Consider the following 27,094-nt stretch of genomic DNA (forward strand, 5'->3'; position numbering starts at 1 on the left):
AAGAGCAGATAACTTAATTTCAAGTTTGATGGCATAGGACTTTGAAGGTGTCCATCTTAGTCTAGCCTGGTGTACCAAGTATCAATGATTCTACTTAACAATGCCAAGGACCATGAATGTGATAAACTGCAGAAGAAACCCAACTAGTGGCTTTTTGTTTGGTTTGGTTTTTCAAGACAAGGTTTCACTGTGTATTCCTGGCTGTTCAGGAACTCTGGAGACCAGACTGGCCAGGAACTTGAGATCCTCCCAGCCTCTGGAGTGCTGGTATTAAAGATGTGTGTCACCAATGCTTGGCTAGAGTCTTCTTTTTAAATATATATATATTGTTGCAATTTTATTTTCCTTTTGTGCATGTTTTGCCTGCATGGATGCCTGTGCATCACATATGTTCAGTGCCCAAGGAGGCCAGAAGAGGAAGTCAGATCCTCTAGAACTGGATTTGCAAATGGCTGTAAGCTGCCATGTGGTGCTAAGAACTGAATCTGGGTCCCCTTGAAGAGCTGGTAGTGCTCATAACCACCGGGCCAACTCCTGGACTAGTTACAGTCCCCTAACTAGTGTCTTAAATACCACCTGTTTAGACTGTGTTTAAGGGTTTTAACAAATTGGAACTTTCCCCCAAAGTTAATGGAAGATACCCTAATATAATCTGGATTTTCCTTACTTGCTTTCCCACAAACTTTCCTATTTCATATGGCTTTACTAGGAATTAAATGGGCCTTTATTAGGCCCATTCAAGAATACACACTTATTGTTTCCGCAGTGAGTGCAAAAATATCAAATTCGTGGCTTAGAGAGGATGCACAGGTACATGCTTCTACCTCATTCTTCAGATCTAGCATTCTCACTTTCTTTAAACAAAAAAGTATTATAGAAGACTGCATCTGTCACTTTGTTTAAAATGAAAATTCAAACTCCACAGCAGCATAGGCTGACCTTTGAATCTGAGATCCTCCTGCCTTGGTCTCCCTGAGTACGTACATTACAGAGTCTAATGAGATCGTGGGGCAGGCCAGCCTGGTCTAATTTCAGAGCTGGTTTCAGGACAGCCAAGGCTAAAGAAAAACTGTCCCCTCACCCCCCCCCCCCCCTCAAACTCCAACACCAAAAAACCAAACCAAAACACACATATACACACACACACACACGGAGAAAAAGAAGAAATGAAAAAAGAAATTGTATGGAAGAAAAATCTCTGCGGTAAGGGGGATAAGAAACGGAATCCATACGGCGGGACAGCTCTGGAGGCTACCGGAGACCACCGCCCATTGCTTTCGTCACAATCCGCCGCCGCGCCTGCCCGGGTTGCCACAGGGGCCGTGCAGGCCATCACCGCCCCCGCCCTGCCGTGGGCAGTGGCCCGAGGGCGGGCTGCGAGCCGCGCAATGTCGCAGACTGCGGCTCCGGGGGTGGGGGCTTCACGGTGCTGCACGAGCCTCACTCGGGCCTAGTCCCATGAGGCCTGCTCACCCCGGCACTGAAACCAGGAGACGGCGCAGGACCACAGCTCTGCGGGCCCGTGACAGAGACCGAGCGTGAGGGGCGCCGGGGCTCAGGGCATCTGAGGTGACGCCGGCGGGCCGAGTAGAGGAGACAGGGGGCGGGCCGGGGAGGGCGTGGGAAGCCCGAGAGCGCCTGTGAGAGCCGCGCAGGACAGGCTCGCCGGCGGGCGCCGGAGCGGACAGAGGTGGAGCCGGGCCGCCGGGGGCGGGGCCAGCGGCTCCATGGCGGCACTGGGGGGCGGGGCTTCGGCGCGCGCCGTTGATAGAAGCTGCGGCGTAACCAATGACTGCGTCTTCTACCTCACCTCCCGCTAAGCTCCGCCTTCACGCCGGTGTCCCCCGCGGAGAATGGGCGGGACCTGCTCGTGCTGCTGCCTTGTCTCTGGGTTCCGCCCCGCCCCCGAGTCCCGCCCCCGTCCTGACGCAGGCCGCTTCCTGAGCGAGCCGCTTCCTGACTCGATTCCCTCCCCCCTCAGGGCCCTCTCCGGGCGTCGGGCTCAGGGCCGCCACCGCCACCACCACCACCACTACCACCACCACCTCGGCTCCTGCCGGCGCCGGCGCCTCTCCCGCCCACCCCTCGCCATGTCCGAGGAACTTTCGGCGGCCACGTCCTACACGGAAGATGATTTCTACTGCCCTGTCTGTCAGGAGGTGCTCAAGACGCCGGTGCGGACCGCGGCCTGTCAGCACGTGTGAGTGGACGCCCCTTCCCTCGTGCGCCCCGGCCCGTCGCGGCCCCTCCGAACCCGTGCCCCGCACCGCCTGGCCTCGTCCTGGTCGCCTGCTTCCTGCGCCCGGGGGCGGTGCTCGGGCCCTCTAGATGGCATCCCTCGGCGTCCTCGCCAGGCCCGAGAGGAATCACAGAGAACGTGGAGCCTTTTTTGTTTCCTAGCAATCCTTGCGGAGGCCGGGGCGTTGGGTGCTCGGCCTGGGCCCTGCAGAGGTGTGCGGGCCCGCCGGGCTACCTGCCGGGGGTGCCGCGCTTTTCTTGGCTTTCCTTGGCTTTGTAGCCCCTAGCCCTGTCGGGGCGAGCAGCAGCGTCCCCGCCCCCTCGCACGCCCGCTCAGCCCCATCTTTAAGCAAATTTAACAATTCAGTGATAAAACGGTCCAAGATGAGTTAGCTTCCATCTCCCTCCCCGAACCGGCAGGATTTCCGGGGCTCGAGATAGCTCCCTTTGTGCTCTCCTTATGTTTATTATTGCTGGGTGATGACAAGAATGGAGGCAAGATACCTACCGTTCAGTTAGAGGAGGTGTTTCCTCCAGGGATGAGGTGGATGGAGCACAAAGGCGCTGGCTGGGCTGGGCAAGGTGACTTGAGGTAGGTCTTAGTTGGCATAGGAAGAATTTCAGTCATTTTCTGGACAACCAGTGTCAGTGGGAGTTGGAACCAGCCCATGAGAACGTATGCTAAGCATCTGACAAACCCGAGTGATGATCAGAGCCCTCGAGGAACTTTTTCTTTAATGTGTGTGACAAGGTGTCATGTAGCTCTGACTGGTTTCAACTCACAGTAATCCACCTGCCTCTGGGATTGAACGCATGGGCCATCAAAGCTAGGCTCCCCAGAGGGACTCTTTATAGCAAAGATAACCAGTTCCTAGGCTCCATCCCGAAGTTAGAAATGAATTTTTGGCAGGTGGGGCCTGAAAAAGTTCAGTGTTTTCAAACAGCTGAAAAGAATTCAAATTTCTAGATAAGGCCCTCCTTCCACTATTTTAGTTTTGTTATAGTTTTTGTTTTTTCAAGACAGCGTTTCTTTGTGTGGCCTTCGGTATCCTAGAACTAGGGCCTGGACCAGGCTGGCCTGGGAGTAAAGGCCTGTTCTGCTGCCTCTCCCACAGGCCATAGACACACTTTTTTTTTTTTTTTTTAAGTGATGGTATTCTTAATTTTTCAAGGCAGGTAGAAGCCAGGTGACATGCTACTTGGGAGCCTCAGACAGATTTTGACTTTGAGGCTAGCCTGGTTACCTAGTAACTTCAGTCCACTGGAGCTACCGGACTACACGCCAAGCAAGATCTTGTTTCAAAACACAATCAACCCACTTGGGAGGCAGAGGCAGGCGGATTTCTGAGTTCGAGGCCAGCCTGGTCTACAAAGTGAGTTCCAGGACAGCCAGAGCTATACAGAGAAACCCTGTCTCGAAAAACCAAAAAAAAAAAAAAAAACCAAAAAAAAAAAAAACAAAAAAACACAATCAACCAACAATACCAATATTCTGACAATCTCCCTTCCAGAAACATTTAAAAAAATAAAAATAAAAAAGAAGTGGTGGATAGAATTTTGGGCCTTAATCAAAAAGTATAAATTTTTTTGACGTTGATAATTTTTTTTTAAGATTTATTTATTTATAGATTATATGTAAGTACACTGTAGCTGTCTTCAGACACACCAGAAGAGGGAGTCAGATCTCATTACGGATGGTTGTAAGCCACCATGGGGTTGCTGGGATTTGAACTCTGGACCTTCGGAAGAGCAGTCGGGTGCTCTTACCTACTGAGCCATCTCACCAGCCCCGACGTTGATAATCTTAATTAAAAAACAAAAACAAAAACAAAAAACTTGTACAATATATTCTGATGATGGTTCCCCTCCCACCTGCCCCTTCTTTAAACATAACATTTTCATTGATTCTCTAGGAGTTTCACATCATGCACCCCAAATCACACTCACTGCCTAGACCTAGAACTCATATCCGTGCCCAACCTTTGTGGACCTACCCCACCCCTGTGAAAAGTAAAAAAATACAGAAAAGAAAGTCCAATTTATGTTATTCACATACTCATTGGAACATGGTCTAACTCTTAAATGGCCTGCCTCCCACCTCTTAAATAGAATTGAGTGAGTCTTTCCCCTCCCACACTGCCACCAGAAGCCTTCAGTTGTAAAAAGCTAGTTTTCAGTGTCCATATCACACTTTGTTTTTTTTTTTTTTTTCTCAAGACAGGGTTTCTCTGTATAGCCCTGGCTGTCCTGGAACTCACTCTGTAGACCAGGCTGGCCTCTGCCTCCCAAGTGCTGGGATTAAAGACGAGAGCCACCACTGCCTGGCATATCACTCTTTTAAACAGTTTTCTTTGACTACCTTCCTGTCTAGATTGCCACCTGCTACTTCTTTATCTCAGTATTTAGCAAACAATCAAAAAAACTTCGAGGGGCTGGAGAGATGGCTCAATGGTTAAGAGCACTGACTGCTCTTCTGAAGGTCCTGAGTTCAAATCCCAGCAACCACATGGTGGTTAACAACCATCTGTAATGAGTTTTGATGCCCTTTTCTGGTGCATCTGAAGACAGCTACAGTATACTTAGATATAATAATAAATAAATCTTAAAAAAAAAAAACTTCGAGCAAACCAGAATAAAAAATAAACACAAGAAACAAAACCACAAAAAAACAGAAAATGTAATAAGTAAGGACATGGATATAAAACAAGTTGCTTTGTATTTCTTGTTGAACAGTGAATTTGAAAAAAGAGTGAGGAAATGTTTTATATAGATGGGAAGGTAGGTAATGTTGGAATTTGGTCTAGATTGACTAGATTGAATGGGGTGTAGAAATTGATTCGTTTTTATAACTAGAATTTAAAGTACTTTATTAGTTTACTACATCTTTTTTTTTCTCACAGAATTGTAAACAAGTTTCTATTTTTCTGTAAAATCAGGTTATGTGTTTGAGGTGGGGCTTACAATTGAGCTTAGTGCCTTAATGTATGGACATACTCCAGTCTACCAAATTTTACCCCCTTTATTAAAAGCAGATCCTTCCCACCTCCCCTCAGGTACTATATTCTAATACAGTTCTCTCTCTACTACTCAGTTCCTTCCACCTCCCAACTCCTCCAGATCCATTTCCTCTCTCTGTCTCACGAGAAAATAGGTGCTGGCACAGTAGAGCACTCAAGACTCAGAGACAGGTGAATATCTGAGTCCAAGGGCAGCCTGATCTACAGCGTGAGTTCCAAGTAGCCAGGACTATACAGGGAAAGCATGTCTTGAGAAACAAAACAAAACAAAGAAAGCAGGCTTCTAAGGGATAATAAAGATAAGCAATATATAATAAAACAAAACTAACATCAGAATTGGACAAAGCAAACATAGAAGGAAAAGAATACCAGTGTATGCTAGGCAGTGGTGGCTACACCTCTAATCCCAGCACTCAGGAAGGAGGCAGAGGTAGGTGGATCTCTGAGTCTGAGGCCATCCTGGTCTACAGAGTGAGTTCCAGGACAGCCAGGGCTACACAGAGAAACCCTGTCTTTAAAAAGAAGAAGAAGAAGAAGAAAAGAGTACCAATTACTCTGATTCATAGAGAGGATTAAGGATTTGGGTCACTGGGGATCTTGTAGACACTAAAAATACGTTCTCGTGGCCGTTTTAATGACAGGAAGGAGCAAAATCATCATCATAGTTACTTTATCAAAAATATAAATGTCCTTTTAATCTTCATTTATTTCTTCAAAAAGGAATTGTCTAAGGCTTTCTATTTGCCAAAAGGCGTACTCAGTGCACTTTCTTGGGTGACTGTTGATGTCTAGTGGAGAAAACCTATAAATGAATGCTAACTGATATTTAAAAGATTTTGGGTAGAAAATTTTACTTTGGTACTTACCAGCAAGTGTCTAAAATCAGTTTAGGAATATAAACATAAATGCTGATTTCCTTGATGAAATTATTGGTCTGAATTTGGGCATGGTGGTATATATCTCCATAAGTGGTAAGGAGGAGTGTAGAAGCCAAAAATGTGTGTGGTGGAACGGGAGTTTACATATATTGGCAGGAACTTACTGGGCAACGCCATTGAATGTTTTCCTAGAAATTAGAGACCTATCTGTTTTGGCAGGGGAGCAGCATGGTGAGGTTTCTTTCACTTTTAGAAAGTTTATATTAGTGTCAAGTTTCAGGTTGTCAGTTGAGACTAGTAATGTTGACATGTCAGGGAAGAAAATGATTAGAACCTTAAACTAATAGTGATAATGCAGAGAAGAGACCACTGACATTTTAAGGGTTTTGTATAAGATTTGGTGACACATATCAAGTAGTTAAATGTATATACTGCATATAGATCTGGAATAAATGGTGGTAAAGTTGTTTTGTGTGTGTATTCATCAAGGTAAGTATGTAACTGAAAGCAAGAAGAGGTCTTAGACCCAAGTGCTGGCAAATACTTACATAACTAGAAGTAGAAAGAGCTGTACTCTGAGAAGGAGTAGACGTGATAGGAAGAAAAACAGTCAAGACAAAAACAAGCAAAGCAACAACAAAACATCCAAACCACAGCAGTGACCTTAAGAGTAGTCAGATATAATGCTTTTAAAATAAGTAAAAACAAAGTGAGGGATGAGGTAAGTGCTAAAGTGCTTGCGTAGCATGCCCAGGGGTCTGGGTTCAATCCCGAGCACTGAAAAACAAAGTAGGCCTTGGGTGGTACAGGCCTGCATCTGGAAAGACAGAGAAAGGATAGTTGGAATTTTAAGGCTAGGCTATTGCAACTGAGATCTGCCTCAAATCACCAAAATGAACTGGGGATATATAGCCCGGTATTAACATAGTTATCTAGCCTATGTGAGTTCTGTTAAATTCTCTCCCCCAAGATTATTGAAGTTGGGCCAGGCATAGTGGCACGTCTATAAAAACAGCACTTGGAAGGTTAGGTAAGAGAACTGCCATGATTTGAAATGAGCATAGGCCACATAGCAATACTGTTCCTGAAAAGGTCATAAAGTATGTGTGTATATGTGCAAGTATCCAAAAAACATTTTAGGAGAAAATAGAGTGGGCATTGATAAGGTTAATTTCTCTCACTTTACTTTGTAATCTTAAACATTTTAGTTTTTTTATTTTTGTTGTTTTGATTATATATTGACAAAAAGCAACAGGGAAAAAAGGCGTTTATTTGATTTACAATTATAGTCTCTTATTTTGGAGACATCAAGGCAGGAACTCAAAGCATTGCATCCACAGTCAAGAGCAGAGACATAATAAATGAACAGAACCTTGCTTGCTCCTCAGCTAGCTGATGATATAAATTTGCTTGTCAGGTGTTTAGTTCAGGACTGGAAACCAGTGAATGTTGCTGTCTGAAATGGTCTGGGTCTTCCTACATCCATAACTATCAAGACAATCCTAAAATATACCCACAGATCCAACCAACCTAATCTAGGCAATAACCTCAATTGACTTTTTCTACCTAGGTGATTTGTAAAATGTCAAGTAATATTTGTGCACTGCTAGGATTAAGTTCTAATCCAAATGAAAATTTAGATTAACAATTCTGGGAAACATTACACTTCCTTTGAGACCAGACCCAGTTTTATATAGCCAAGGCTGGCCTTAAACTCCTTATATGACTAAGGCTATGAATTCTGATTTTCCTGTCTCAAGTTCTGAGATGATAAGCATGTGTGCCAAAATACCAGGCTTTTCCTTTCTTTTTTCTTTCTTTCTTTCTTTCTCTTTCTTTCTTTCTTTCTTTCTTTCTTTCTTTCTTTCTTTCTTTCTTTCTTTCTTTCTTTTTTTTTTTTGGAACAGGGTTTCTCTGTATAGCCCAGGCTGTCCTGGAACTCACTTTGTAGACCAGGCTGGCCTCAAACTCAGAAATCTGCCTGCCTCTGCCTCCTGAGAGCTGGGATTAAAGGCTTGTGCCACCACGCCCGGCTTCTTTTCTATTTTTGAGATAAAGTTTGAGCTATGTAGCTGTAGCTTATTGGGAACCCACTATGAGTTTTTAAAAATTTATTTGTTGATAGTCCAATACATATAATTTGTTCATTTTCATCTTCAATTACCCTCTCTCATTTCCTTTTCAGTAACTCCAAATCTCTTACCAACAAATTCCCTTTCTATATGTACTGTTCTGATGAGGTTGTAGGTTCTTTTGATGTTGAATAGTTCAGTAATTTTTTGGTGTGCACCTTTTCCTTTTTTTCTATCAAGACTTTCTTTTTCTTTTTTTTTTTAAATAAGTTCTGCTTAGCAGATTTATCTAGTCTAGTAAAAGGGAGATAATAAGTTTATATCTGAGGAGGCAAGCTTGTGGTTTAGTAGGAACTGTAAGATTGGAAATAAATATATATTTATCTATTTATTGGGTGTTGTTTGTTTAAATCAGGTAATGGGGAATTTTTTTTTTTTTTTAAATGTAGTTCTGGCGCTCTGAACGTACAGAGATCCTTCTGCCTCATCCTCCTGAATGCTAGGATTAAAGGCTTGTACTACCCTACCAAGCTTGTCTTTGTTTCATAGTTTTCAAACACAACTGTAGCTGGGTGTGGTGACACATCCCTGTGGTTCCCGGTGCTCAGGCAGTTAAAGTAGGATTGCTATGTTTGAACCTAAGCTTGAGTCTCCTCAGAGTAAGATCCTTTCTTAAAAAAAAAAAAAAAAAACAAATTGTAAAATGGACATGTGTAGTTTCATTTTGTTACTGTCTATCTCATCCACTCTTCTTGCCAGAGAACACATACATAACTTTTAAAACTGAGGTGTGCATTTTGAATAGCCTGACTAGGTAACCATAATCACTTGTTTGTGTTTCACTGATTTTTTTTTTTTTTCTGTAATTAACCTGTCACAAATGTTTGGCTTAGTTTCTGTAGAAAATGTTTCCTGACTGCAATGAGAGAAAGTGGAATACATTGTCCCCTATGTCGTGGAAGTGTGACTAGAAGAGAAAGAGCATGTCCGGAACGGGCCTTAGATCTTGAAAATATCATGAGGAGGTTTTCTGGTAGCTGCAGATGCTGTTCAAAAAAGGTAGGGTTATGCTATGTAATTGTTTTAATTTTCCTGGTGAACATGGCTTTGAGAAGAAAGACATTTCCCGGGCGTTACGTTAAACGCCTATAATCTCTGCTCAGGAGGATTGCAAGTTCACAGCTTGCTTGGGCTACAAATTGAGAGCCTCAAAAACGAAATAAACAAGATATGTTATTTCAGTTGAGAATTATATAGAAAAGACCAGAAAGTTTCATATATCAAAAACCTTGTTGAATTTAGAGTTTTATCTTTAAGATAAAAATTTTAATTTTTTCAATAAGCTGACAGCCTTTTAAGATCTATATACAAAACTTTTTTTAAAAAAAGTTCTACCTAAGTTTCAAATGTTAATAATTTAGTCAAATAGATTTATGTACTGAAATCCCTGGCTGCCCACTTAAGAATTTAAGAAATCATGAAATACTTCACAGAAGACTGGTTTAAGTTTTTAAGCACATGGGATAATCAGGTGTTGATAACATTGTCTAATTTGGAATTTATTCTACTTGAAGAAAGCTAAATGGGTGAGGAGTGGTTAGACCTTGAATATATCTTTTTGTCTATTGAGCATTTACCCAAGTCAGATCTGCTTTCTATCTCTTTGAAGAAGGTGTTGAATTGAAAAGGAAGTGAAATAAAGCTGAAAACACAGAGAGAGGAACCAAAAAATGTTCCCAGTGTTACCATGGGAACATCAATTATTTTTTTTCCTACTTCTTCTAATAGTTAAAGACATGCCCAGCACCATGAGGCAGCCAGATTTTTTTTTTATGTAGGTGAGACACACCAGAGGAGGGCATCAGACCCTATTAGAGATGGTTATAAGCCACCATGTGGTTGCTGGGAATTGAACTCAGGACCTGTGGAACCTCTTAACCACTGAGCCATCTCTCCAGCCTGAGGCAGCCTCTTAATATGTATTCTTTTGCATTTGATTTTCTGAGATAGGGTGTTTGGTAGCTCATATGGGCATTGACCTCATGTTGTAGCTGAGGATGACCTTGAACAACTGTTTTTTTTTTTTTAAAGATTTATTCATTTATTTTATTTATGCGAGTACACTGTAGCTGTACAGATGATTGTGAGCCTTCATTTAGTTATTGGGAATTGAATTTTTTAGGACCTCTGTACTCGCTCAGGCCCAAAGATTGATTTATTATTATATCTAAGTACACTGTAGCTGACTTCAGATGCACCAGAAGAGAGCCTCAGATCTCATTATGGATGGTTGTGAGCCACCATGTGGTTGTTGGGATTTGAACGCAGGACCTTTGGAAGAGCTTTCAGTGCTGTTACCCACTGAGCCATCTTGTCAGCCCGAACAACTGTTTTGATTCCACTTCCCAAATGCTGAGCCTATAAACATGCACTCCTATTGCCTGACTTTTTCTCTTTAGTATTATCATTTCAAAACTTTGTTAACTCCCCCACCCTCCAAAAGAGTTAATGGAATCTGTATTCTGTGGATCTGATGAAAAATAATATATTACCTGTAGTTACTTTGTTTTGTTTTATGTTTTTTTGGAGACAAGGTCTCCCTATGTAGCCCTGGCTGATCTGATTGTGTAGACTAGATTGGCCTTGACCTCTAAGAGAGCCGCTTTACAAGTGTTGTGGATAAAGGTGTGTGCCACCCTGCCTGATCTCAATTTTGAGCTTAAATATTTAGTTATCTGTCTTTATCTTTTTTCCTATTATTAACAGTATCTCAAAATTTTTTGTATTCTGTTTTTAAAGATTATATTTTAACCAATAATTTACAGATTAAATTCTATCGCATGAGACATCATTACAAATCTTGTAAGAAGTATCAGGATGAATATGGTGTTTCTTCTGTCATTCCAAACTTTAAGATTTCTCAAGATTCAGTAAGGAGCAGGTAAGCAGCATTTATTTTAAAAGCAAAATTTTAATTACTAAAATGAGAATTGCTTGGGGAATTATGGTATGTATATGGTTAACAAATTATACTTAGTATCCTAACTAGAATTTGTCTTCAAAATTTATTAGGTAGATATAGTATTGTATCTTGGAGACCAACTTCATGATATACCTAAGCTTATCTTCCCCAGAGCTTTTCTTGGAACAACAACAACAAAAGCAAAATTTGGGAGGGAACAAAAATTATAACTAGGAATTGAAGATTTAATTGATTTTTTTCTGATGAAAGAATTTGGAAATTAGGCAAAATCAGTTTAAATAATGTATTTAAACATTGGATTTTTTTATTGCTCTCTAAGGAATAGGCTTAGTATTTGAAGGTAATTCTGATAACATTTTAGTTCTTTTTTTAGCTACAATTTTTTAAAGCTTTTATGTCTTTTCTCAGATCTATTCTACTACTGCTGCTGCTACCTTTTCTTCTTACTATTATTTTGAGACTGGGTATAACCTGGCACCTACTGTTTTTTTTTTTTTTAATTGTTACATCATTTAAAAATATTTATTACATTTATTTGTGTGTGTGTGTGTTTGTGCACTGCTGCATATATTTAAAGGTCAGAGGATAACTTGGAGGAGTTAGTTTTCTTTTTCCATATGGGTCCTAGTGATTAAATTCAGGTTATCAGGCCTTTTTTTTTTTTTTTAATAAAATAAAACAGGGTCTTGGACTACATATCATCCTGGCTCTGCAGGAACTCAGACCCTGGCCTTAGAGAACTGGCATCAGAGACTCCGAGAGATCAATCTGTTTCTGCTGGGATTATAGGCATGTACCATCAGTCCTGGTGATCATCAGGCTTAGTATCACATGCTAATACCTGCTGAGCAAACACCAGGCTCTTCTGTTAGCATCCTTTAAAATTCAATTTAGGTACCTAATTTATATTAGCAGATCAGTGAAATGTTAACTAATATGGAGTAAAAGTACTTTGGTAATTTGTTCTTGTTATTCTCCACACCCAGGTACAATACTGAATAGTAACAGAAGCTTAGTAAACACTGTTCAAGTAAATTATAGTGATAAGATGTATAGCCATTAATCTAGCTCAAGAAATAGATCTGCTTCCTCTGAACTGTGTCCTATATGAACTCCATATTCCTGTAACCACTGTTGTTTCATTTGGATAGTTAATCTCTTGTTTTTCTTTATATTTTGTCATTCCCACATGTATTACTAAATGTTTGCTTCATTTAGAAAATTAACAAGCTTGTGTACAATAGTCTGAGCCAACAGTTTCTTCAATTTTATAGTAGTTTGTGGAAATCAGTGTGCTAAGATGAACAAATAAAATTTTAATTTCAGTACTTGATCCATGTTGCTAATATTCGTACTTTAACCACCCGTTTACTGAAATCTCCAGTAAATTGTTTAGGAATGGTTTCACTGCTCAGCAGAACTCATCAGGTTCTCATTTTGCTTGATTTACTATCAGTAGATGAAATTGTCATTTCCATTTAGTGATTTTTTTTTTTCAAACAAATCCCCAAGGGTTTTTTTTTTTTTAACAAAAACTTCCTACAGCATTTATTGTCACCTAATAATAACGTGCAAGTAAAACAAGTTGAGTAAATGCAGCTTGCAACAGACATCTTTAAACATGCCCAAGCGGCCTTCTCAACATCCTACAGGCTTCACCATTCACTGCTAATTGGAAACACTTTGGAGCAGAGTAATATCTCCTTTTAGCATGATCCCACCCAGTTGTTTTCTTGATTTTGTTTTAGAATGAATCTCTTCTGCATCATCTAATACGAGGTGCATGTACTCATCAAAGCCAATAATACAACCTTCTATCCGCATATTCACTTGTTCATACAGCCACACCTGAATTCGAGATCTATTTTGCAAGTATCTGAAGATAAGGTTGATGGGCTGCACCATCACCTTCTGCACCTTTTGGCCCTGGCCACGGTACGCCATGGTGGAAGTCACAAAGACCACACGAGTAGCCCCATGGGTTCTTTTATCCCTATGCTTTTATGCTTAGTGTATTTCTGCTGTATTATAAGTATATACTTATTTAAGGTTTTTTTGCCCAATTTTTCTTAATATGGGATAGTGTTTTGTTAGCTTTATTCAACACTGTATCTCAAGCTCTCAGCAAAGTTCCTAGAGTGTCCATATACAGTCACTGCTTATTGGGCATCTTGATATTGTTTTGACTTTTGGATACTCAGTTTCACTCTGTAGCCCTGGCTGATGTGGCCTTGATATGTAGACTATCCTGACCTCAAACTTTGTGATGCCTCTGCTGCTGGACTACTGGAATTGCAGATATATACACTGTCATACCCTGTACTGCTTGTTAAATGACAACTCCCTATCCCATCCCTAGGAGGCAGACCTTGCTCATTTGGTTCCTTAGATTCATTTGGTCAGACAGTGTATAGTCCTAATAACAATATTCCTTATCTTTTTTCTTTTCTTTTCTGATATTACTTCCCTCAGTCCCTCATATTTCTCTGAATTGTATTAGAGTCTAGTTGGTAGCTCATGAATCTGCCTGATGGCACTCTAATCTGTATCTCTTTGTGTATATGTACATGGGATTGCAGAGGCCAGAAGGTGTCAGATCCCCTGGATTGGGGTTGCAGGAAGTTATGAGCTCATTGCTGTGGCTGCTGCAGCCAAACTCAGGTCCTCTTTTTTTTTTTTCTTGGATGATTAACTACTGTATTGTCTTCCAGCCTTGCTAGTATATTTTCTTTAGTGTTTAGGAAGAAGGATGTTATATGTAAGTACACTGTAGCTCTCTTAAGACACCCCAGAAGAGGGCATCAGATTTTATTATGGATGGTTGTCAACCACAATGTAGTTGCTGGGATTTGAACTCTGGACCTTTGGAAGAGCAGTCAGTGCTCTTAACTGCTGAGCCATCTCTCTAGCCCCCCCCAGACACCTTTATTTGACCCTTTTGTGTGTGTGTGTGTGTGTGTTCGTTCTGGTGGTGATGGTGGCAGTGGTGGCAGCAGTGGGGGTGACAGGAGCAAAGGCCTGTGTTGGATTCCATATTCAGTAACTTTTTTACCTTAGCTTTTGAGATACAGTCATTCACTGGACCTGGAGATTACTGATACGACGAGGGGCCAGGGATCTGTTTGTCTATGTCTCCCCTGAGCACTAGCTTTCATGAGTGCTTTACTTAAAAGTAAGTGAATGAATACAAGAAAATAAAAACTATAGGGATAGGCTTGGTGGTATAGGGCTTTAATCCCAACTACTCCAGAGGTTGAAGGAGAATCACAAATTCAAGACCTGCCTGGGCTTTCATGGCCAGACAAGTCAACTTTAGCAAGATGCTGACCCAAGTGCTGTGGGATAGGGCTGGGCTATAGTGTGATGCTCTAGATTAGATCTCCAGTACCTTAAAGATGAATGAATGAGCAAATGAACATACACTGCCTGCTTGCACACTAGATTTGAGAATGTCTTGGCTCAGATTGAAGCTGTCATTTCATAATTTTTTGACTTTGTCAAGAAACTGTGCCTTGGTTTTCTGACCTCTGTAAAAATGGGGTTGATAGTGTAGGTAAGGTTAAGTTGAATAATGACTTGCATGGTGTTCACACCTTCACCTCCATCCTTTGTAAGTGGTACTTTGTTTTTCCTTAGCACCCAAACCATACCTTGCAAGCTCGGCTGGTAGACTTTTTTTTTTTTTTTTTCCCTCTCAAGACAAGATGTCTCTGTTTAGCCCTGGCTGACCTGGAATTTGCTTTGTATACTAGGCTGGCCTTGAACTCAGAGTTCCACTTGTCTCTGCCTCCCTAATAAAGGTGTGCATCACTGCCATGACCAACATAAAAAACTTTCAGTTTTATTTTTTTTACAGTCCAGTCGTTGTTCCCCCTCCTGGTCCTCCCTTCCACAGTTCCTCATCCCATTTCTCGTCCCCACCCCCTACCCCCAGGCCTCTCCACTCCCGACCAGCAAAATTTTGATGTATCTTTGTTTAATGTGGATTGGTGTTTGCCTGCATATGTGTCTGTGTAAGGGTGTCAGATCTCCCTGGAACTAGAATTATAGGTGTGAGCTGCTGTATGTGTGTGCTGGGAATTGAACCTACATCTTGTAGAAGAGCAGTCAGTACTCCTAACCTCATCAGCTGGTAGACCGTTGATTTATCAGAGAGCCAGCTCCTGAGAGCTCTCCTCTATCCATCTGACTGTCCATTTTTCTTTCTTTCTTTTCTCTCCCATCCGTCTGTCCATCCATCCATCCATCCATCCATCCCACCTTGTGAAATCTGAAGATCAAACTCAGGTTTCTGGCCTGTGTGGAAAGCTTTTCTAACCCCTTTGTTATTTTTCTGGCTTTTTCTTTTTTTAGACTTCTTAGCTACCCTGTGAAAGATTTCCTTACTTAGAATTTCTTCCTATTGATAGAACTGTAGTTTATGTTCCAATTAGAGCCTTTCAACCTTATTGTATTTATTTATTTATTTTATTTTATTTTTTTTTTTGGTTTTTCGAGACAGGGTTTCTCTGTGTAGTCCTGGCTGTCCTGGAACTCACTCTGTAGACCAGGCTGGCCTCGAACTCAGAAATCCGCCTGCCTCTGCCTCCCAAGTGCTGGTTGTATTTATTTGGAATCTAGTTTTTTTTTTTTTTTGTTTTTGTTTTTTAATATATATCCTATGCAGTTTGGAATTACCATAGAAGGCTTAATGAATTTTCAGTATGGAAATGGCCAAGTTTTAAAACCTTTGTTTTGTTTTTTTTGAGACAAGGTTTCTCTGTGTAACAGAGCCCTGGCTGTCCTGGACTTGCTTTGTAGACCAGACTGGCCTCAAACTCAGATCTGCCTGCCTCTGTCTCCTGTGTGCTGGGATCAAAGGTGTGTGCCACCATTCCCATAAAAAAGGTTTTGTTTGTTTGTTTGGTTGGTTGGTTTTATTGTGTTTAGGGATCAGACTGGGACCCATGGCTTTACCTAGCTACATCCTGAAAGCTTAGGGCTTTTTTTGAGACAGGATTTTGCTGTGTGAATTTTTTTTTAAGGTAGTTTTGAGCAAGCCTCGAACTGGTTTGTTTGTTTGTTTGTTTGTTTTTCGAGACAGGGTTTCTCTGTATAGCCCTGGCTGTCCTGGAGCTCACTTTGTCGACCAGGCTGGCCTCGAACTCAGAAATCCGCCTGCCTCTGCCTCCCAAGTGCTGGGATTAAAGGCGTGTGCCACCACGCCCGGCTAAGCCTCGAACTGGTGATCTGGTTTCTGAATATAGGATTATAGGAATCATGATGCCTGGCAAGAGAAATGTTTTTTGTTTTTTGTTTTTGTTTTTGTTTTTATTGGTGTTGCTTCAGAGGTTGGGAAGGCATGTTTTTGCCCTCTGGAGGACCTGTATTGGTTCTTAGCACCCACACTAGGTGGGGCTCACAACCATCCATAACTCCAGCTTGGATCCGTGGGGAGGTGGGAGGATGTCTCTGGCCTCTGAGATCACCTCCTGCACTCTGACACACATCGTATAATGATATTGGAAGGAAGGAAGGAAGGAAGGAAGGAAGGAAGGAAGGAAGGAAGGAAGGAAGGAAAGGAAAGGAAAGGAAGGAAGGAAGGAAGGAAGGAAGGAAGGGAGAGGGAGAGGGAGAGAGAGAGAGAGAGAGAGAGAGAGAGAGAGAGAGAGAGAGGGAGAGAGAGAGAGAGAAAGTGTTCTCCCATGGTAAAAGAAGGCTAGTGAACTGGAAAAGAAATCCCAAAGCCTGCAAGTACTTGTTTTCATAATATTGACAATATTTATCAAATTCTGTGGCATGTTAGTTGCAGTTTCTATATACAGTGCTCCTTCTAATATTCCATATGCCACTGACTTTCTGTCATAGGGTACAAGTAAATATGCCAGGATAGTTTGTATTAGAGAAGTGTGCTAATGAAGCCTAGTTTCTTTCTTTTTAAGGAATAATGAACATTTTAAAAGTTCATATATTTTGTGAAACGTCACCTTTGAAGGTCTTCTACCATATCCTAGCTACATGATAGAAGTTCTTACTTCAATCCCAGGGTTTAAGAACTTAACAAGGAGAGATGACTTAGTAGTTAAGAGTACTGCCTCTGCTTTCCCAGGACCTAGGTTTGAATCTCAGTACCTACAAGAGGAATCACAACCATTTGTAACTTCAGAATCAGTGGATGCCACACCTTTTCTTGGCCTCTGCACTACATGCATGTACTGCATAGACTCATATGCAGGCAAAACACCCACACACATTTTTAAAAAAAAATTACCAAGGGCCAAGTATGATAGTATATGTCAGGAGCACTATTTCTAGACCCTATCCTAGCCCTCATTTCCCCTCATCACCCCCAAAAGAACATCACTGAGGAAGAAGATCTTATGTAATTAAAATTCTGTGTTTTCTAATTTACACTTTTGTACCTGAATATTGTAGAAGTTTGTGTTTTTTTGCTCAAGTTTTTGTTTTTGAGATAAGGTTTCATTGGCTGGCCTGTGGCTGGCCTGGAATTCTCTGTAGTTCAGGCTGTCCTCAAATCTATGACCTTTCTGCCTCAGCCTCCTGCCCTTTTGTAATCTATTTAAGAAAAAAAAACATGAATGAATAGAAATTCCAACAGTCTTACTTGATTTGGAAAGCAGTGCCATGAATATTTAGTATTTTATGACTACTTGAAGTTTAGACTTTTTTTTAAAATAAGGGTGTATGTTTTTCCTGCATGTGTACCCAGATGTGTGCCTGATGTCTATAGAGACCAAAAGGTATCAGATCCTCAAACTGGAGGTAAATATGGTTGTGTGCTGGTAACTGAACCTGGGTCCTCTGCAAGAGCAACAAATGTTCTTAATTAAGTGCCAGCCCTTGAAGTTCAGGCTGGTCATTTTTATTAAGCAGCTTACATTAATGACCCTGACATGTTATTATTTTCCCCCCTGTGCTTCTTAAGTAATAGGAGTGAAACATCTGCATCTGATAACACAGAAACTTATCAAGAGGATACAAGGTAAAATTTTAAAAATTTTAAAAATTCTACTTCAATAAGTAATACTGTTGAATAATATAGAAGGTTTTTATTTGTGGTGGTTAAGAATTTAATTCAGGATTGAGCATGTATAATACATTGAGCATTCGCTATGCCGTTTAACTGTAACCTTGAATCCTCATAATAGATTTCTCTGAGACAGGGTTTTGCACACTCATAGGCTGGCCTTAAACTCATGATACTCTGCCTAAGCCTTCAGAGTGCTTAGAGTTTCAGGCCTATCAGTTATAACAATAGATTACTTATTAGATTTTTATTTAAACATTTAAAAATTTTATTGTGTGATTTGTGCTTGTGTGTGTGTGTGTGTGTAATAAACACATATAGAGATGTAGAGGATAGCTTGCGGGAATTGGTTCACTTTCCACAATGTTGGTCCTGGTGATTGAACTCAGGTGGCAAATGTCTTTAGCTGCTGAGCTACCTCTCTATCTAGCCCAGGTACTATATTTTTAAAACAAACATTTATTCAGTTAAATCATTAACTATAGTGCTAGAAGTTAATGCTTCAGAAATAAACAGAGCTTAAATAGTTATTGCTTTTAAGAATATATCAGAACTTATCTATTTTCTTGGTCAGATATTTTCCTTGCATGAGTCAGGCAAAGGTGTCAATATTGAACTGTTCCTTGCTTGACATTTAGAGGTATTAGATCCAGTGGTGCTTAATTCTTAGATTGTTTCAACGTACAAAGTCTTAGGGTTGCTATTGTTACGATAAAACACCATGACAAATGCAACTTAAAGAAGATAGAGTTTGGGATGGAGCGATGGCTCAGTGATGAAGAGCACTGGCTGCTCTTCCAGAGGTCCTGAGTTCAATTCCCAGCAATCACATGGTGGCTCATATCCATCTGTAATGCGATCTGATGCCCTCTTCTGGTGTGTCTAAAGACAGCAACAGTGTTCTCACATACATAAAATAAATCTTAAAAAAGATGAAGACAGAGTTTATTTGGGGTTTATATTCTAGAGGATTAGAGCCTGAAGTGGGGTACTGAGTCCTGGCTATTGGCAGCTGGAGCAGCTCTCCTCTTGATACATAAGGAGGAAGCAGAAAGAAAGCACACTGTCAAATTTTTGAAACTCAGACTTTGCCCAGTGACACACTTTCAACAAGGCAACACTTAACACATCCTTTCCAAGTAGTACTAACAGATGGGGACCAAGTATTTAAACATGTGAGTTTTTGGGGGTAGTTGTTATTTAAACCACTGCATTCTTTTTTTTTTTTTTTGGTTGTTTCGAGACAGGGTTTCTCTGTATAGTCCTGGCTGTCCTGGAGCTCATTCTATAGACCAGGCTGGCCTCAAACTCAGAAGGCGGACTGCCTCTGCCTCCCAAGTGCTGGGACTAAAGGTGTGTGCCACCACTGCCTGACCAGACCACTGCATTCTTGCTATCAATATCTTTGTTTTGTGGGTGTTTTGTTTTGTTTTGTTTTGTTTTTCTTTTTTGGTGAATTTTGTTTTAGGTTGTTAATCTGAAGTAGATCAAAGTTAGAATTTGATGGAAATCCTTTTTAAACTACATTATTTTGTGTGCTTTGGGAAGGGGAGTAAAGTGTATTCCACTGTGCGTTTGTTCAGGTCAGATAACTACTTGTCCCTTTACTTACTTTATTTAGCATTCTAAGTGGTCCATGGAGTCTGGAAACTGTTTTTTTTTTTTTTGGCTTTTCGAGACAGGGTTTCTCTGTGTAGTCGTGGCTGTCCTGGAACTCACTCTGTAGCCCAGGCTGGCCTCGAACTCAGAAATCCGCCTGCCTCTGCCTCCCGAGTGCTGGGATTAAAGGCGTGCGCCACCACGCCCGGCCGTGGAAACTGTTTTAAGAATTTTTTTTTAAAGATCTAGCTATCTGTCTGTCTAGATATCTATCTAGATGTCTCTGTGTGTGCAGTTAATGCCTGCACACAGAAGAGGGCATCAGGTCTCATTATAGATGGTTGTGGAACCACCATGTGGGTATTAGGAATTGAACTCAGAGTACTTCCAGAAGAGCAGCCAGTGCTCTTACCATCATCTCTCTAGCCTCTTTACATAGGAACTTTCTAAAATGAACCTTGAATGGGCCCCAGTGACTTGACATCACATGAATGATTACAATTAAAATTGGATTTAACTTCTTAAACTTGGTCCTGTATTTTGTTTGTAATTGTTTGTTTGGAGATAGGTTTCTTTAGGTAGGTAAGGCTGATCTTGAACTCATGATCATGCTGTTTCATATTGCAGGGGCTTTTGGGGAACCTTAATAAAGAGATCGAGATATCTATATAGTATAAGGCTGTTGACCTCTTTGCTGGGGTAGTTCTTCAGCTAGCCTATCTAAACTTAATCTGGCTTCTGCCACTGTGTCTCTGCCATGTAGCTTGCTCTCTTTGCTCTTCTTCCTGCTCCCAGTCTGTCTCTTAGCGAAGTCCTTCTGCCCCAGCACCAGCCACCAGTTCTTGCTCTCCAGTTGGCATTGGAGGTGACCTTTCCTCGGGCAGCTTGTCTTTCTTTTTCTTTTTGGTCAGGTGAAGAAGCAGCAAATATTTGCATTTCCTGCACCACCCACCCAGCAATTAGCAATTGAGAACTCAAAAATACACTGTCATAGCCTGTTGATGCAATGTCTGGGTTATCCCAACAGCTTCAGCCTCTGAATACTGAGGATTATAGACAGGGACTATCATACCCAGCTTTTTTCCTCCCTTGGTGCTAGGGGGGAAAACGGACTGAAATGATAAATACTAGTAGTGTATAAAGTGAGACTGTATGAGAAATTCTACTCTGAATCAAGTGTTCAATAATTTCATAACTATGACTGTTTTAAAACACAGCAGCACAACAGTGAGTTTTAAACAACAATGGGTTAAAAAACAGGAACAATTTTTTTGTGTGTGATGGTTTTGAATTTCAATATGTCTCATTTGAATTGCTTTTTAGTTCTTCTGGGCATCCCACCTTTAAGTGTCCCTTATGTCAAGAGTCAAATTTCACCAGACAACGTTTATTGGATCACTGTAATAGTAACCACCTATTTCAGATAGTTCCTGTGGTGAGTACATATATTCAAAAGAATCGTTTGTTTAAAGCATGTGGTTCCATGTATTTCTCTTTATGTATACAAAGGGGAGGGTTCTTTATAAAAATTTATATTGAAATGATGAAAATGGTAGGTTTTCGCCAATAATTGATTGTAATACAAGAATAAGATTTAAAATTTGAACCAAAAAAAAAAAAGACAAAAATGCCAGTCATGGTAACACATGCCTTTAATCCCAGCACTTGGGAGGCAGAGGCAGGTGAATTTCTGACTTCGAGGCTAGCCTGGTCTACAGAGTGAGTTCCAGGACAGCCAGGGCTACACAGAGAAACCCTGTCTTGAAAAAGAAAAAAAAATTTTTTTAAATTTGATTGCCTCATGTCATCTAGAAAATTATTGTGAGGTGATGTAGACTAGTCTAGGAAAGAATGAAAAGTGGTAGTCATTGCTGTGTTGTGGCAGAACCAGTGCTGTTGGGCACTTTGTTCTGCTGGATGCAGAGGACTGGATCCATTCATGCAAATCTGCTGCAATGTATGTGTGTATAAGTATAAAAAAGCTGGGCTGGGCATGGTGGCACATGTATTTAATACCAGCACTGGGGAAACAGAGGTAGTTGACACCAGTCTGATCTCCAGATAGTTCTAGGCCAGCCAGAGGTACACATTGAGACTTGTCTCAAAAACCAAAGAGTATATTAAAACCAATAGTTTTGATTGTATCTTTGAAGAATCTTTTATATGAATGTATAAAAGCAAGAAGTCAGAGTTTTTATTTTGATGCATACTTGTCTTATGTCATTTTTAGGTAGGTTTATGTAGATTGCAGGGTTCCAAAATTATGGTCCCTGAAGAAGTCATTTGAAGTATATATTTTATAGATAAGTGATTTTTAACTCTAGAAAATAAAAGAGGAGATATTAAGCTGGAAATTTTTTTTTTTAATTTCCTTTCCCTTGCACTTGCCCCAGAAGCATCCTATTACTAAAATACATCTTCAGCTCCATCCCCTTTAAAGATTTATTATGTATACAGTATGCATAGATGCCTGTAGGCCAGAAGAGGGCCCTAGAGATACATGGTTATGAGCCACTATGTGGTTGCTGGGAATTGAACTCAGGACCTCTGGAAGAGCAGCCAGCATTTTTTTTTTAATAGTTAATAATCTTATTTTATTTTATCTATTCACTTTACATCCCGCTCACTGCCACTCCCTCTCTCCGTGTCACCTCTTGCTAATCCTTTCCCTATCCTCCCTTCCTCTTCTCCTCTGAGAGGGTATCTCCCCATCCTGCAGTCGGTGCTCTTAACCAGGCCCCCATTTCCAGCCCTTTAAGTTTTTTTCTGATAAATATGTGTGATGAAGTCTCACTTAGTTGCCCAAACAGACTGTGCAGTTGTATTATTCTTCCTGCCTCAGGCTCGGGAAGAAGTGGTTCTATATATTTCTCTACATGTATACAGAAAAAGGTTGTTGATTAAAATTTGGATTTAAGTTATTAATACAATATATTTTTACTAATGATTGATGACAAAATGAGACATTAAATTTTTATTACCTCATATAAAGGGAAATAATATTGTGAGGTAAAGGTAATGTAGACCAGTCTACAATAGGGCTAGGAACTACAGGTTTGTGCAGCAACAACCAGCTTCTTCAAAATAAGGAATAAAATGTATTAATAACATTATTAATAACATTATCTTTTTGGTGAATATACTAGAAAAAAAAAGCCCAGATTTTTGGATTTGGAAAACTATTGGATTTTCAATTACTGCAACCATTCATTAGAATGGAAGGAGTTAAATAAACAAATATGCTATCAGAAAAGTATGCTTCATATTTAAGATATCATCTTAGGGTGTTGGAGAGGTGACTTGGCAGTTAAGAGCACTTCCTAAGGTCCCGAGTTCAAATCCTAGCAACCACATGTTGGCTCACAACCATCCGTAATGAGATCTGACACCTTCTGGAGTTTTTAAAGACAGCTACAGTGTATTCATATATAATAAGTAAATAAATGTTAAAAAAAAAGACATCATGCTTAGTTTTATATTACGTAATTGGCAATTTTTTTCTGCATAACATTCTGTGTATTAGCCAGGCATGGTGGCGCATGCCTTTAATCCCAGCACTCGGGAGGCAGAGGCAGGTGAATTTCTGAGTTCGAGGTCAGCCTGGTCTACAAAGTGAGTTCCAGGACAGCCAGGGCTACACAGAGACACCCTGTCTCGGGGGTGGGGTGGGGAGGGGTGGGGTGGGGTGGGAACAAACCAGTCTGTGTATTGTCAGCTTTGGTTAGAATCCAGTTATTAAAGTTTCTTTTTATGTCCTTTTAAGTCTGTCATCTAGTCACTTTTTAAAATGTAATTCATTAAAACTTTGAGGTTAATTTAAACTTTATAATTTGCTCCATCTTTATTTTACATATAAATGAAATCAAGCTAGTAATAATTCTGTAATGGTTACTAATTAGATCAAATAATATATGTTATACATATGGTATGTAGTTAATAAAAACTCATTACATTGATGTTAATATATGCTATATATGATTTTTTTAGTCGTATAATAGAATGTCCATGGTCTCTGTTATTAGTGTCATTTTCTATGGTAATTTGCTTGAGAAATGATGTTGTCATGGGATTTGACTTTTAGAAATGATTTTAAAAGGCACATGGTAACACGTGTCTGAACTCCCAGGACTTGGGGATCCCAAGTCAAGGCCAGCCTGGGATACACACACACACACACACACACACACACACACACATACACACACAGAGTGAGATCCTGTACACACACACACACACACACAGAGTGAGATCCTGTTCCAATCTCTGTATACCATCCAGTGCTTTTTTATTTCAGTCATACCTTAGAGATATCTTAGATTTGAGTACAGATCTCAGTATTAAATTAATTATTGATGAAGGCCAAGTGTGGTGGTGAATGCTTTTTATTTCAGCACATCGAGGGCAGAGGCAGAAGGATCTCAGTGAGTTTGAGCCAGCTTGGTCTAGATAGCAAGCTCCAGGATAGCTGGAACTACATGAAAGACCCTGTCTCAAAAGTCAAAAAATAAAGTAAAAAATTGATGTGAATTTAGCTATACTTTTTGAGTTTTTTAGTGAATGTAAATGTTAGTCTGTATACTGTGTCTGTTAAGTATGCAGTAGTGTTATGTCTAAAGTATATATATATTATCTGAGTCAAATGCTTCATTGCTAAATAGTATTAATGGTTATTTGAGCTATTGGAACAGTGGTGTCAAATAGGCACACTAGGTAGATACAAATTTTCAAATTTTAAAGAAATGTAATATCTGCAAAATGCAGCAAACTGAAGCACAAGAAAGTATACCCGATGTTTTCAGTAACATGAGCTTGTATTTAATGCTCTCAATAATTATATAATGTTTCATTATTTTTGCTATTTTTTTATTTAAAACAATCTGTTTCTCATAGACATGTCCTATTTGTGTGTCTCTTCCTTGGGGAGATCCTAGCCAGATTACTAGAAATTTCGTTAGTCATCTAAATCAAAGACATCAGTTTGATTATGGAGAATTTGTGGTAAGTGAGTTCTTCAAGATTAAGAAAGTTAATTTAACTCTTTCAATCTGGATTTGAGTTTTCAAGCAAGTTGTGGAATCAGACTGCTTGGATAAAGAGCAAGTTGCTGTATTTTAGTAGTAACATTGTTAAGCTTTGTGGAAGTTCTGAGAATTGAATTTATTGTTTATACTAGAGAGATAATTACTGGAAAAATAAACCCCTTAATGCAAAATGAAGGTTTAAGTAAAAATCATTTAGAATTAAGAGAAATTATACCTCCTTGAAAGTAAAATTGGCATAACCTGTGTGGGAAGTTATGTTTCAAATATAGAGTAAATAGAGTAAGCACGTGAGGCACAATTACAAACCAAACCAAAGAAACTGATCATCACCAGGTTGTCCATTTAGGAAGGGCAGCAAGGGCCCTTGGACCAAAATGGGCCAGTTTCTTCTTCTCATATTCATGAAAAATTTTCTGTTATTAGTTGTAAAATTGTACTTTATTTGGCTTATGTGTAGTTAAGGCTTATTTAATAAACGGTTAATTCCAGTAAGGAATAACAGATGCTTGTTTTCCTGTTTGGGTAAACACAAGCATGCATAATTTTTATTTTTATGGAATTTGCAGTTTTAGTCTACTATTTTGGAATAATTTAAATGTTCATAAAATTTACACGTGCCACTTCAGTGATTTTTTTTTTTTTTTTTTTTTTTTTTAGGAGGTAATTGTATTTTACTATTACGTTTCCATTTTAGGAGCAATTATTGCGTCTGGAGAGCTATATTTAGAAGAGCATAGTAGTTTTTTTCAACCATATTTTAATCTATAATTTTTTGTTTTACCTTGCTGTAGAAAACTATTTCAGTTGTCAAGTCAAAGTCTTGATATCTTTTAAAGCTAACCCATGTGACATAAAATTAACAGCAAATAATGTTTTTTAAAGATAAAGGTTTTGTTGTTGCTGTTGTTTTGCCTGGTGTGTTTGTTTTGCTGCTGAGGATTGGACTCAGGGACTCAGTACATTCTAAACAGCCATTCTACACTGAGGTACTAAGCCCCAAGTCCTAAAGAGTCACTTTATAATTGAAAGCTGTGTTCCATGCTTAGTTCCATGCTGTGGTTAAGAAGCTGTTACTCAACTGTTAATTCATTAAATGCTTATTTTTCTTAAATTAAATTACTTTCCCTTCAACATAGAAATGTTTTGTAGAAGTGATACATATTTACCATATTATTAGTTATAATTAAGCATAATTTTGATTAGTATAAAGTATCCTCTGCTGAGCAGAACAGTTATTAGTTATTACTAAATAATTATAGCTGAACTTTAACTTTTTAAAGTTCATGTATTGAAACCTTATATTTCGTTACATTAATTTTTGAGATGGGGTCCCATTATGTCCATGCTGGTTTCAAATTGCTAGGCTCAAGGTATCCTCCTGCCTCAGGTTCCTGAGTGGCTGAGAGTATGACACATACCATGGTGTTCAGTCTTGCATTTTAAGGCATAAAAAGTTTATTGTCCATAAACTCCCTTGTATGCAAATGTATATGAAGATTTGTAATGCATTAGATAAAATTGAATAGTTGATAACTTTCTTGTTGACACATTACTTTTTTTTTTTTTTTTTTTAAAGAATCTTCAGCTAGATGAGGAAACCCAATATCAAACTGCTGTGGAAGAGTCTTTTCAAGTAAACATGTGACGTGCATAGACATGTCTGCCTCCTTGCAACCTACAAGTGCCATCTTTAAGGAGAAGACATGAAGTCACCACTTTCAGTAATTTGCTGTGCATATTAATAAAAATAATAATTCAGTCTACTGTATTAGGTTTTTAATTGAAAATAAAGGTGGGCCACCCTAATACCATTCTCTAGACAGTTACTTTAACAGCATGGAAAGGGTTGTATTTCACTTGTGTGGTGAAAAGAGAATCTCTGTTGTCTTTTTCTTCCTTGTATTACATATTCTCAATGTTTCATTAAGTTGTTTTTGGTATTTGATATAGTTCCTTCTGTTTAGTACAGAGATAACAGCAAATTCTGAACGATGTGATTCTTAAAAAGCTAATAAACCTGAGCCATTTGTCAGAGCTGTAGAATGGAAACTTGAAGTGCTGTGGGATAATCCAAAGGGATTTTTTAAAAAAGTATAGATTCTAGCTGAGGAGTTCAACAATAAGAAAATTGTATTTATGTAATGTTTAGTATTTTTGAAGACTAGTGAGATTTCTTTAATAATTTTTACTTTGAAAGAGTATTGTACAAATGTTTCTTCTTTTGCTATTAGAAGAACA

The 27,094-nt window shown here is 39.6% G+C and overlaps 1 protein-coding gene and 1 pseudogene across 2 annotated transcripts; one reads left to right on the forward strand and one right to left on the reverse strand.

The window, feature by feature from the left end:
- Positions 1-1,304: 1,304 nt before the first annotated feature.
- On the forward strand, positions 1,305-26,615 carry Rnf138 (ring finger protein 138). 2 transcript variants are annotated; one of them, XM_021150968.3, is made up of 8 exons: positions 1,305-1,569; positions 1,982-2,200; positions 9,099-9,264; positions 11,031-11,146; positions 18,114-18,170; positions 21,138-21,249; positions 24,705-24,812; positions 26,433-26,615. In XM_021150968.3, exons 2-8 carry the CDS (start codon positions 2,091-2,093, stop codon positions 26,499-26,501), a joined length of 738 nt encoding a protein of 245 aa, XP_021006627.1. In that variant the 5' UTR covers positions 1,305-1,569; positions 1,982-2,090; the 3' UTR covers positions 26,502-26,615. The 2 variants fall into 2 exon arrangements, with proteins under 2 accessions (XP_021006627.1, XP_021006628.1); XM_021150969.3 differs by lacking the exon at positions 24,705-24,812 and having other exon boundaries at positions 1,307-1,569.
- Positions 12,857-13,179, reverse strand: LOC110284958 (small nuclear ribonucleoprotein E pseudogene; annotated as a pseudogene).
- Positions 26,616-27,094: the final 479 nt, after the last annotated feature.

Source organism: Mus caroli, unplaced genomic scaffold (genome assembly GCF_978045245.1).
Source record: "Mus caroli unplaced genomic scaffold, Mus_caroli_1 scaffold_19, whole genome shotgun sequence".
NCBI classification, from domain to species: Eukaryota; Metazoa; Chordata; class Mammalia; order Rodentia; family Muridae; genus Mus; species Mus caroli.